This window comes from Nannobrachium achirus, assembly GCF_963921795.1.
Source record: "Nannobrachium achirus genome assembly, chromosome: 11".
Classification (NCBI taxonomy): Eukaryota; Metazoa; Chordata; class Actinopteri; order Myctophiformes; family Myctophidae; genus Nannobrachium; species Nannobrachium achirus.
The window spans coordinates 11,100,425-11,113,814 of NC_137820.1; the positions used below are offsets into that span (position 1 = coordinate 11,100,425).

General features: G+C 43.8%; 1 protein-coding gene across 1 annotated transcript in view; it reads left to right on the top strand.

Annotated features, from left to right (window-relative positions):
• The window catches only part of sf3b3 (splicing factor 3b, subunit 3), a 43,689-nt gene that overhangs the window by 18,534 nt on the left and 11,765 nt on the right, over positions 1 to 13,390 (top strand). The window contains exons 19-21 of the mRNA XM_080736727.1: positions 2,764 to 2,938; positions 3,276 to 3,481; positions 6,734 to 6,890. Of these exons, the coding sequence (XP_080592853.1) occupies positions 2,764 to 2,938; positions 3,276 to 3,481; positions 6,734 to 6,890 (538 nt within the window). The remainder of the gene's footprint in view (positions 1 to 2,763; positions 2,939 to 3,275; positions 3,482 to 6,733; positions 6,891 to 13,390) is intronic.

Sequence of the window (13,390 nt, forward strand, 5' to 3'; positions counted from 1 at the left end):
TTAACATTCCAAACTTCTACCTGTGTGCAGAGTATTTCCACATTGATTGCAGTATTGATATTTTCTACTTAAAGGCCGGATGACAGCCAAAGAAGTTTAACATTATGATACAGTAGGTCACGTGGTCTTTCTCCAAACAGTCTGAAAAGGAGGCGGGGCCGTATCAGTTAGTAGTGAGTGTATACTTCGTCCGTTGTGCGGTGCCGCGCACAACGTGATGCGTTGTTGTTAGCTTGTGGTGCGGCTAGTACCGCACGGCTATTTTGTGTGTGTACACACACACACACACACACACACACACACACACACACCCGCGCGCGAAAGCACACATACACACAGGCTACACACACAGAGTGTATGAGCCACGGACCTCCTCTGCGGAGGAGGAGATCGCTGGACCCTCGTTCTAGGTCAGGTGCTCCAGTCAGGTTTAGGGGAAGAGACAGCAGGGTATGGCCGACAAAACCGTCTCAGGGACGGGGAGAAGCGTGTTGGACCCTCGTAACTAATCTCTGACACCTTTTTTGAAGAAGACTTGTATTTTTTTACCGGTATAACCACTGATTTTATAGCGAATGCTGTATAATTTTTACCCCTAGAACTGATAGTTTTAAAGTTGGTTTTGAAAGTCGGAAACACACCTCGGACAGCTTTTGTTGAGGCAGTTTCAAAAGATAATGATATGGATGTTGTTAGCTTGTGGTGCGGCTAGTACCGCACGGCTATTTTGTGTGTGTACACACACACATACACACACACACACACACACCCGCGCGCGAAAGCACACATACACACAGGCTACACACACAGAGTGTATGAGCCACGGACCTCCTCTGCGGAGGAGGAGATCGCTGGACCCTCGTTCTAGGTCAGGTGCTCCAGTCAGGTTTAGGGGAAGAGACAGCAGGGTATGGCCGACAAAACCGTCTCAGGGACGGGGAGAAGCGTGTTGGACCCTCGTAACTAATCTCTGACACCTTTTTTGAAGAAGACTTGTATTTTTTTACCGGTATAACCACTGATTTTATAGCGAATGCTGTATAATTTTTACCCCTAGAACTGATAGTTTTAAAGTTGGTTTTGAAAGTCGGAAACACACCTCGGACAGCTTTTGTTGAGGCAGTTTCAAAAGATAATGATATGGATGCTCGACTCCGCCCCTCCCCCCCATATTAGCCCAATCAAATTAAGGTATTGCCGTTACTGTACAGAAAGTACTACTTTCAGTACAGTAACTACAATAAATTAATTTGATTGGGTAATTTAACATGGGGGTACATGACATCATTAAAAAAAATGGCTAATTTGATAGCCATAATTAGCTGTTTTGGCCATGTCACCTGACCTTTAAGTAAAGAAATTGAGTACTTTTCCCACCACTGTTCATTAGAAAGGAACGGCTCCATACTGCGAACCGGATCCAATCGTTCATTTCAAAGAGCCGTTCAAAAGACTCGATTTGTTTTCGAACGTCCCATACATATGAGTGACAAGCTTGATTTGCGCTTCGCCGCATCACCGTATTAAGGGGTTGTTGCGTGTCAAAAATAGCAGACATACACACATACACGCCGCGCATTGTGATTTGCTGTGAGCTTGCTGATATTTCAACCCAGAAACACCACCACAACATGGCAGATATCCAGCAGAGGCAGCAGCAGCATGTCATGTGGGGAGACGGACTTTATGTCCCCAGCCAGCAGCAGCCGTCGGGGAATTAAACCAGTGACATTAAAAGTCAGATCATGATACAAACTTTAAATGGTAGGTTCTAATGGATGTTTATGAAAATAATATTAATAACTAGTGACGGGAGTGAGTGGGGACGGAGGGAGAGGGAAAGACGAGAGAGGGAAGGAAGGGGGGACTTCACAGATTTGCTCGGAGCAATATCTTCACTACCCGTTTCCACACCCGATCACAGCTGGGTCTCTACCCTGCTGTGCGCAGATTTTCAAACATGTCTGATATTTTCTACTGTCGGGTGGGTTGTAAAAAGGGTCGTAAAAAAGTGAATTAACATATCGGCAGGCGCTTCCACACGACTGTTCCTCGTCAAGGTCATAAATTCCTCAAATACCACAACATTGCGCAGGAGTTCGGCCCGTGTGAGGAGGCTTTAACCCAAGTTTGAATCAGACGTCCATTGTGTCTCACCTTCGCGACCACGGTTTTCCCGGTGACCCTGAGCACAACGGTGGGGGCTGATGGGCGAGGAGGGTCGCGAGCTTATGAGAAACAACTAAAACAAGACCTTAAAACCTGGCGAAAACACAGTTGCGTGCATTAGTGCAAGATTAGATGAGGATAAAGGAAATCAAAAATGGAAAACAAAACGTTCTGAAAAGGCTTCTAAGCCTACTAGTAAAACTATTGGAACCACGATCTTGCCACACATGAATAATTGTGGTTGTAAACAATAACACAGACAATATAAATCATTATTAGTCTAGTAGTGGGAAGAAGGGGTTATCTCATGGCCCCAAATAACTTTTAAATATCTTGCAATTGGCGACAAGTCTCTTACGAAATCGGCAAGAGTGCCTCTCAATACATGATGCTAACCTCTCCATCGGCAATAGTCAGTGGTGTGTTACTGTGTTCTAGAATTCCCCACACTCCCGCGCCCCCACCGTTGCGCTCAGGGTCACCGGGAATACCGCGGTCGCCTCCCCTTCAGCTCTGAGGTCCCTGTCTCTGCACTCTCCTATCTAAATAAAGCACAAATTGCCAAAAGCCATATTTTAATTAATCCCCCTGCAGAATTTTGGCATTGGAGAAGCTGGGTGCAGTCTTCAACCAGGTGGCCTTCCCATTGCAGTACACTCCCAGGAAGTTTGTCATCCACCCCGAGACCAACAACCTCATCGTGATAGAGACTGACCACAACGCCTACACAGAGGCCACTAAAGCACAGAGAAAGCAGCAAATGGCTGAGGTATGCATTGAAACCAATAGCATGTTGCTAGGTAAATTGTGTTCTTGGCCATGTATGCACACATCTTTGTAAAAGTGGGTGAGAACAGAAGGTACGTATGTATGAGAATTAGGGAGAGGAGGTCGTCATAATAACATGATGATGTATGATTGATGACCATGTATTCCAGACTTGCATCGTTCCCAACATTCATGGCCCGGTGCCCTTTGCGGCACCGTTACCCACTGGGAACTATAAATAAAATAGATAAAATAAAATGTATGGTTAATGTGTTAAGAACCAAGCATTGAGAAAAGCTACATCTGTCTTTGCTCTGGTTTCATTTTTACCCCTGTAGGAGATGGTCGAGGCTGCAGGAGAGGATGAGAGGGAGCTGGCTGCTGAGATGGCTGCTGCTTTTCTCAATGAGAACCTGCCTGAAGCCATCTTCGGTGCACCCAAGGCCGGAGCAGGGCAGTGGGCTTCGCTGGTCCGACTGGTCAACCCCATCCAAGGCACCACCCTGGACCTGGTGCAGCTGGAACAGAATGAAGCTGCTTTCAGGTAATGGACGGATAGGAAGAACAAGAATTGACACAGTCAATATAAAATCTGTGTGCTCGTTTTAGTGTTAAAAAAAGTTTGAAAAAAAATGTGTTTGAAAAAAAAAAAAGTTTGAAAAAAAAATTTAGAAAAAAAAAAGTTTAGGTCCAAAAATGTGTTAAAAAATCGACCTGATGGTGGCGCTATATGGGACAGATCCATGTCGATGAGATAAGTGTAGACATACTGTGTAGCGATTTGTGTGATTTTAGGGCAAAAACTGCAGGAGCAGTATTCAAAAATGTGTTTTAAAAAATTTGGCGGGGGTCCCTGGAGCTGCGGGGGTCCCTGGAAGGGTGGAGGTTGTGGATTGGCAGACAAGGATTGTGTGTGGAAAATTTCACATGGATAGGGGCAAAAAAGTGTGATGTGACGTGACAGACAGACTGACGGACAGACAGGCGGTGGAGGTTTGCATAGTAACTGCGACCTGACGGTCGCAATTATAATCATTAGTATTGTTTATTTTAATTATTATTATTAAGGAACTCTAGAAATCTCAGTTGGAACTGTTACCCCAGTGACCCGATGCTGGATAAGCGGTTGAAGATGGATGGATGGATGGATGGATTATTTTAGAGTAAGCTACTTTATTTACCATTATTGTGTACTCCGCCACATGGGGAGCAATCTTCAATTCAATCTTCAATTCAAAGAAGCTTTATTGGCATGAGAACACAAACGTTTACACAGTGGTGGAAAAAGTACCTACATTTTTATAATTAAGTAAAAGTATCAATTCTGCAATGTAGAATCACTCTGTTACAAGTAAAAGTCCAGAATTACAAATGTACTTGAGTAAAAGTACAAAAGTATTGGTATCCAAATGTACTTAAAGTACCAAAAGTAAAAGTACAAAATGTTTGAAAATAGCAGATCTACAAGCTCACAACGCGTCGCACCGCAATGCGTTGTGAGCTTGTAGATCGGCTATTTTCAAATAGCCTTGGTATAATTTGGGTCCCCATTTTATTTATTTTTTGCATTGTGAGCTTTTAGATCGGCTATTTATAAAATGTTTGCCTCTATCTTATATTATTTTACAATTAGGCTAATGTTTGGACATTTTTGATAGTATAGTTTTAGCTTGTTGATTACTTTGGTGCAATAATGGTATTTTTTTTCTTTTCTTGGGGTAATAAAAAGGTAATTTTCTCAAGTACTGTACTTATAAGTACAATTTAAGGTACTTTTACTTTACTGGAGTATTTCCAATTTTCATTACTTTTACTTCTACTCCACTACATCTCAGAGGCAAATATTGTACTTATTCCACTACAATTATTTGAAAACTTTACTAGTTACTTTGAAAAGTATAGCCTACATAACCACTTCAGCCATGGCTATTTTCAAAGGATATTATTTGGTAACATGTGATACAGAATAATTGTGCATAATGAGTACTTTTACTTTTAGTCCTAAGTGTAGCCTATACTTTTACTCAAGTACATTTTGAATTCCGGACTTTTACAGCATGTAGCTAAACGTAGCAGCTGCAGTGTCACGTTTGTGCGCCTGTGGGGGAACACGTTCTGTGGGGGAACCCTTTTTGGTGTATCACCTGACACGCTGTGCCACTATGGTCAGAGAGCGGCCCGGTGCTACGCTAAAACTCAGGCACCCATTGAATTCTGTGACCATGTGCGGTCGCACAAAATGGATTCAAAACACACACTGTTAGTTCTATCGTCTGTTTTAAGACTTTCTACGCGGATTTCATTTGTGTTAACGCAGGGTAAAGTAGCATGCCTTCACCCATGAACAATGGTGGCGTCTGTGGACTTTTTGAAATATATATTTTTTCGCGACGTAACGTGGACTCCAGGACAATGATGTGAATGCGTCTCTAGGCAACGTGAACGCGTCTAAGACGTGGGATGCGCACGTAATGACGTCACTGACCATGTGACACCGAGACAGCCAATGGGCAAAAAGTCGCGTAAAGGTAGTCCACTCACACACAGGAAAGTAAGTAATCTGTTTCACAGATTTAAAAAACCCAAGTTTGAAGTGAGCGGTGGTGCATGTGCGTGTGCGCGTGTGTGTGTACGCACGCACGCACATTCTTCTCCTCTCTCCAAAACAAAACATGTGTGTGCGTGTGTGTGCGTGTGTGCGTGCGTGTATGTGTGTGTGTGTGTGTTTTCACCCAGGTGTGTGTGTGTGTGTGAGAGAGAGAGAGAGAGAGAGAGCCATATTTGCTCACTCAGGCCACCACTGGCATTGCAGTTGATGCTCAGGGCAGGCTAGACTCAACAGCACCTCTCTGGTCAAACAGAGGTAGGGTCAGGCTACATACACCTCAGGCTACATACAGACAGACAGACAGACAGACAGACACACACACACGGATACACACACGGCCACGCTAAGGAGACGGTGTGACCACCGCTCAAAAACAGGGTTGAAATGCCCGGCCACATCTAACACATTCACTGCCATTGATGACTTAAGTTGTCATTCAAAATCCATCAATCCAATGAATATAATGCTTAATGCTAAAGTGGCAAAAGGAGCCCAAGCCACTCTGAAGGGAAACGCACACCGGTCGCAGAGGCGGCGTGTCAAAACTGGATCATTGCCGCGCTCTGTGCCGCGCTGCAAGCTTGTAGATCTGCTATGTCTTTGAATATTATCTTTTTGAAAGTGAACATTTGTAATTCAAATATTTGCTTCTGGGGGGTCCCTGATACAATATTTTGAGATGGGGGGGTCCCTGGAAAACATATTTTGAGATGGGCGTCCGTGGCCAAATACATGTAGTTTTGGGGGTCCTTGGCATGAAACATTTTGAGAACCACTGACAGAAACATAGTTAAAAAAAAAAAAAATCAAACCTCGGTTCGAAGTGGAGCGGTGAATCTGAGCGTGCGTGCGTGCGTGCGTGCGTGCGTGCGTGCGTGTGTGTGTGTGTGTGAGTGAGTGGTGAGTGTGCCTGGCCTGCACAAAACAGCGCCCCTCCTTTAACTAGTGTGTTGTGTGTGGCCACTCAAGGTATTGCCAGGCTACGGACACGGCCAGCCAGCCACCCAGCCACCCACCCACCCACGGACATACCCACGGACATACCTGTCTATTGGGAGCGCTTTCACCGCTCCAAAAACCTTAGAAGGATTTAGAAGACACTTCAACTGTAATCACACTTTGCTTTGTGTCGATGTTATTTTATTTTGCCCTCTGACCTCCCTGTGTCCCTCTCTCCTCTCCCCACAGTGTGGCAGTGTGTCATTTTGCCAGCGCTGGAGACGATTGGTTTGTTCTCGTAGGGGTGGCCAGAGACATGATCCTCAACCCCAGATCAGTGGGTGGCGGCTTCATTTACACCTATCGGCTTGCAGGTGGAGGAGAGAAGCTGGAGTTCATGCATAAGGTGGGTTTCATCAGATTTACATACCCCTACACGGAATACATGATATATCACTGTGTGCAATGAAAGAAACCAAAAGATAGATATGAATTTCCAGAGCGGAGGGGAGCGGAGGGGAGCGGGGTTCAATGAGTTCATTTTAGATTGGAGGGGGTGTTGCTGTGGTCTTTAAAGGGATATTTCACTTTCAAAAAAACTTTTGGTAATTTTATCATCTAACCAGGCTTTTATGAACACCCTGAACAGTTTTTAATTAGCTTGATTGAATATTTAGATATTTGATGTAAATGTTATCAGGCCCTCCAGGCCCAGGGCCTCTCCCCACAGCCCACACACACCCATTGTAACTTCAAACTTAATTTTAACCATGACAGATTCATTAAAAACACACATTATTTTTAGGGCTGGGATGCGATTAAAAGTTTTAATCTAATTAATTACAGGCTCTGTGATTAATTAATCGCAATTAATCACATTTTAATCGCACATCGATATTTGACCTGAGAAGCATTGTTTTCAAGTAAAACACTTTTTGTTGTATGAGTGAATCAACGAGTGAGTTTTTTTAATCTAAATTTTGCATCCACTGGGCCAAGCAAAGCGCTCTGATCGGCTACTTCTCCCTTTGCGTTTGTTGTCTCTTCTTGGTTGGTGCATCGCTATGATCGGTATGCCCGAAAATGAAGGTTCTTTGGTGCAAAAACTATGTGCGATTAAAATGAGTTAATTTTTTTAATCGCGTTAATTTTCTGTAATTAATTAATCGCAATTAATCAGTTAAAGTCCCAGCCTTAATTATTTTTTCTGGTGACTCATACTACCCTCCTAATATGTGAGCAGGCCGTGTTTTTTTCGATAACTTTTTACATTTATTTTTAATAATTATGTTTTTGTATTTAATTTTTTCCATTTTCCCAAATAATTATTACAAATAAATGAAAATAGTTATCGAAAAAACACGGCCTGCTCACGTATTAGGAGGGTATTATGAGTCACCAGAAAAAATAATGGGTGTTTTTAATGAATCTATCATGGTTAAAATGGAGTTTGAAGTTACAATGGGTGTGTGTGTGGAGAGAAGCCCTTCCACTGCTCCCTGTTGAAAGTGGAATATCCCTTTAAACTCTCCCTGGGAGCAAAAGCGTGATCCAATGGCAGACAATAAGAAGAGACTATAGAGAATACAACTATAGAGAAATAACATCTATTTTGTGCTTTTGAGTCATAGCCCTTACCCGTTCAAAGATATGAGCTCCGAAATGATGTGCAGTGTGTGGATTATGGGATGTGCACACAGTATATGAGGGATGGAAAGTAACTTTAACTGGTGCTTGCATGCTAATATGTAGGAGCATCAATGTAAGAAATACCCGTTCCATTTAACGGCTACAGAGATACTGTGTACCGATCTGCATGATTTTGGACAACATCTGTAACAGGGCCAGAACCCCCCCCCCCCCCCCGCCCGCCCGCCCGCCTGCCCGCCTGCACACACCACACTCCCCCCCCCCCCCCCCCCCCCGGTGTGTGTGTGTGTGTGGGTTTGTGTGTGATTGTGCATGGCCTGAACAACAGCGCCCCTCCCTTAACATGTGTGGTCACAAAAGGTACTGTAGGCTAAATAGATATAGATACACCATAAAAATGCTATTATACAGCATACGATTTGTGAAAGTGACAAACGGGCTTCACAGTTATGTCAGGTGTGTTCATATGCTGATGGTGATGCGATTTCAGATCAATTGCTCCAGCCACCGAGGAGAAACGCTGAGACAGACAGACAGACAGACACTCACTCAGACATTCGCAAAATTATAGTATAGATAGTGAGGGACATAGGAAATGATCCAGTAACTTTGGTACTACACACACACACACACACACACACACACACACACACACACACACACACACACACACACACACACACACACACACACACACACACACACACACACACACACACACACACACACACACACACACACACACACACACAGGTGAAGCTTTCAATCTGAGATATAAAACCAAGCCCGCTCCACAACCAGTGGTCCAGGTCAGCCGCCACTCAATCATGAGACACACTACTACCCACTACTCGTATCCCAGTGGTTCTCAAAGTGAGGTCCGGGGACCCATGGGGTTCCTTGAGGGGGGTTCCAAATGGACCCTTGTGAGGTCTGTAACTCTTTGAGAGTGTACAGATGTAACCAAATCCGTGGTCCATTTGTGCACTCATATGGGGTTCTTTGAAGTTTTGAAGTTATTTTATAGTAAGGTATATGATGTCACGTGAAGCTTGACCAATCATGGAGACACCAACCTTTGCCCCTCTGTGATTGGCCACGGGCATAAACTGCACCTCTCTGATTGGCTACCGGCATAAACACAGACAGACACACAGAGATTTTTGGCTAATTTATAGCTAGATTATTGCTGTTGGGCAGAAATCTTGTATCTCCATATTTCAACATACAAGAGTGTCACACAAAAGTGGTGAAAAAACAAAAATGTTTCTGAGAACATACAGGAACATACTATTATAATTCTTTTCTCCACACTTTGTTCATGGTACTTGCCAGAGCCCAAATTCAGAGCAACTGCAAAGCCTCCCCCTGGGGTTGGAAAGCTCTGGTGCAGTTCAAACCCACCCCTTCGCTGTGATTGGCTGAAAGACACGCACAGCTCCCCTTTCACAAGGAAATACTGTATGTTACAAATTACAGAAATGAAATACTCTAGAAATACAATTTAATTTCCTCTTTAATGAAATGCATTGTAAATGCTCATGGCATAGTAGAGAGAGGATGGAGGGCGGCTCAGATGAAGGGACGATACGAATAGCAACGTGCTACAACGCACCTCAAACGAACGTCTATTCCATACAGACATTAGTCTGGCGTCAATAGCTGCTGGCCAGTTGTCCAGACGGCTAGACCCCCTGCTGGAGCTGAGGGGGGGAACTTTATGTACTGTAACTTGAGCTACTAGAAGTCATTTCTGCCACAATTCATGTGTATAAAAAAAAAAGAAAAAACGTATTCTATGATTAAAGAAGAAAGGAAAATCAGTTTAGTGAGCTGAAGAAGTGGCTCATTAGCATCCTTATGGCCAGTGAACAAAGTTTAATGGTTACTTATGGAATGGAATATAGGCCAAATGTATCTATAACAAGGATATCTATTACAAGGTAATGTATATGTGTTTGTAAATGAACATGGGAAATGAGTCATGTCCTGAATGAACATGGGGAAATGAGTCATGATGACAACTGTAGCGGAGGCAGACAGCGCTCATTTACATCAGAGGAAATTCCCTACCACTTTGGGAAGGAATTTGTCATTTTAGATGATTCTGTCAGTTCTTTATGGTTTACAGTACACACATGTGCAAGCGCACACGGACGCATGCACTGCATCTGCGATGTATACACACACACGCAACCTGATATGCACTGGTGCACAATCTGCACATGCACTCGCACACTTAAAAAAAGGTTCAGTGACAGACAGTTGCAAGTGGACAGGTTCATGCCTCATTTTTATCACACGCGCATGCATGCATACGCTCATAACCACAGTCCACATCCCCAAGGAATAGCGGTTCATTGTCTAGCGGTCGTGGTCAGATGATTTTTCCACTTGTCCAAGTAGTTTGTTTTATATCCAGCCACAGACTGTCTGACCATGGCCAAGTGCTGACTCCCACCTCCTCTTTCATCAAAAATTCTAGGTGGCACTTCTAAGGACAGCCGCATGAATTTAGGCTCCACGATAAAAATGTTTTATTGCTCTATATACAGGGCTCGAAATTGCCACTGTTTTGGTTGCATATTCTCCTGACATGTAATCTGTACGACGTCTAAATATAATTGAGAGGATTTGTGCAAGCGCAAATCATTGTTGTCGGGCAGAAACCTATTAGCTCCATATTATTTCTCAGTGTTATTTCGCTGTCGTGTTTTTGTATTCCACAATCCAACCTGGTTGATAAAGCTGCCCTGCCATACTCAATTCACCCTTTGTTAGCCTCCTGGTTGGTCCCTGACTGACCAACCAGCAGGCTCTATCTGCCTTGTCCCGCCCTGGTTCCGCCTTTTTTATGTTGAATTAGCTAAAACATAATTTTTGGAGAAATAGAAACATTTAAAAACATGCTGATTCACTATGCTGCCACTGAGAAGCTGCAATTGACTGAAACACAGTTTGAAATTAGAATTGAGCACACAGAATAACAATATGAAGCAACTGAATTAACATGGCAGTGGATGGAATGTCCCACTGAATGTCCCACCAAGACACAGCAACCAATGGGTGTGGAGAGGGGCAGGACAATGGGCGGGACTTGACAAAGGGTGAATTGCTAACAAAGACAAGCCCTGGATAATTGTACAAATTACAAATCTGATAACATTAACTACTTTGAAAGGAACCAAGAGTGCCAAGCAGCAAGGTTGCAGAGCTGTGTTGCTCCAACTCAAAACATTGGTTCAAGTCTTAAAGCACTATCTTCTTCTTTCGCGTATCATCAACCTGAAGCACTTATGGGAATGGAGAATGATGGGCCAGCTGTGGTGGCATGAGTGTGACACGCTGGCCAAGCATGTTGTGTCTGTATGGGACCAAGCGGACCATGACACTTTTACAACTGAGGAAGATGTTACTCACAAGGGGGGCAAATGCTGGTCCTGAGAATCGGGCATGTACAAGCTAAATCCCACAAAGTTAATATGCGGAAGGCAACTGAACTAGTGATGGGACGATAAGCGATATTATATTATCGATATTATCGTGGATCAATTCACCTTTTATTTGCAGAGCTGCGTTTCCTCTACCACTTAAACCCTCTATAATTGGTAAAAGGTACTTTTAATATACGTACATGATACAGTCTTTTTTCAAAATGACTTTGCCAAAAAATTGCCGATCTACGAGCTCACAATGTGTTGTGTTGCGACGCGTTGTGAGCTTGTAGATCGGCTATTTTTTGGCAAATGTTCGCCCCAGGATAATGGATTTTGATTATTGCGATATCGTAAATCGCGATTTCTTTTGTCACAATAATCGTGATATGAAATTTTCATATTGTCCCATCCCTAAACTGAACCTTGTGTTCTGAAGTCTTGCTATCTGTGTTATGTGTTGTTTTTAATTCATTAAGCTTGGGCCTTGGGCGGAATAAATGTTTAACTGTATATCAGGGTATTTAGAATCTCCGATGGTATGATCTTCGATATCGTCGCTCCTCTCGCTATTAAAGAAAATGATGTGGTGATTCTGTACTGACTGAGCCAATGTATTGTTAACGTATTGCACAGTATGTGTTACCAGAGGGCAGTTTGAGAGCTGAGCTGAGAAAGAGGGCAACTGCAAGTGGTGGGAAATGCAGGACTAATAATGAAGACAAATGACTGATTTAGAGTTTATGCCTGATTTATTGAGACCGAAGGTCACAGTTTACTATGAGAAACGTCACAGCTTGTCCGCGTCCGTCCGTCCGTCCGTCCGTCCGTCCGTCCGTCTGTGTAGACGTACGTGTACACATTTTTACAGTCTTTGGGTTTGCTGCTCTGACATCATGCTCTGATGCCACTGTGATGTCAGGGGAGCCACTCTACCAGAATGGGTTTGCCGCTCTGACATCAAGCTCTGGCTTCACTGTGATGTCACACTAACAGAATCCCTTTTATGCCCATATATGGAGTTCCCTGATGTCATCAATATTAATGATGCCCTGTTAGAGAGATCCCTGTGATGCCAGGGGAACAAATCCCTTTTATGCCCATATATTATGGAGATCCCTGATGTCCACATCACTGTGGCGCGACCTCGCCCTTAGGCGTCTTACTAGTACATGTATGATGGCGTCGCTCTCCTTGCAACTGAGGGGCCCGATCACCCACCAGATACCACGTTGCTGAATCTCGCCACCTGGTGGGCCAGCTTTCTGACAGTATGCAAGACAAAAGGGAACGGCAAAGTTTGGAGTATACCGAAGTAGCTCCCCACAGAGGGCTCACTCCATTCCCCCGAGTGCCAGCTGGCACTGCTAACTACACACACGCATTTCATCAAAGTAGTCAGACTCAGAATGCAGTGCAGACAGCTTTGGATACGTTAGGAGTTGAATGGAATTTTATCCAAAGACACTGTCCACTGAAGATAAATTAGGCTACAGCTGGAATAACGCCTTCGTGTTGGGGGATCAAACATAAAATAGAGCCTATCTCAAAGCTAAAGTTAAAAGCAGTTATACATACCATGGGAAAGGGATCTTGAGGTAAATATCTCAGATGTAGACTCGGTTAAAATTCTCAAGAATTGTAGGAAAATGTCAAGAGAGCTACGCACGAGACTGATCTATACATGAGAAAATTAGAGGAATAACAGGTGTGACTACTACCCATTTAACCCTGAGCTGAATGGGGACACTACCACCTACACGTGTCGGGACTGTGAGGCGTTCCCCGCTCTTGAGCGAAACATGCCCACTGATAATCGTGT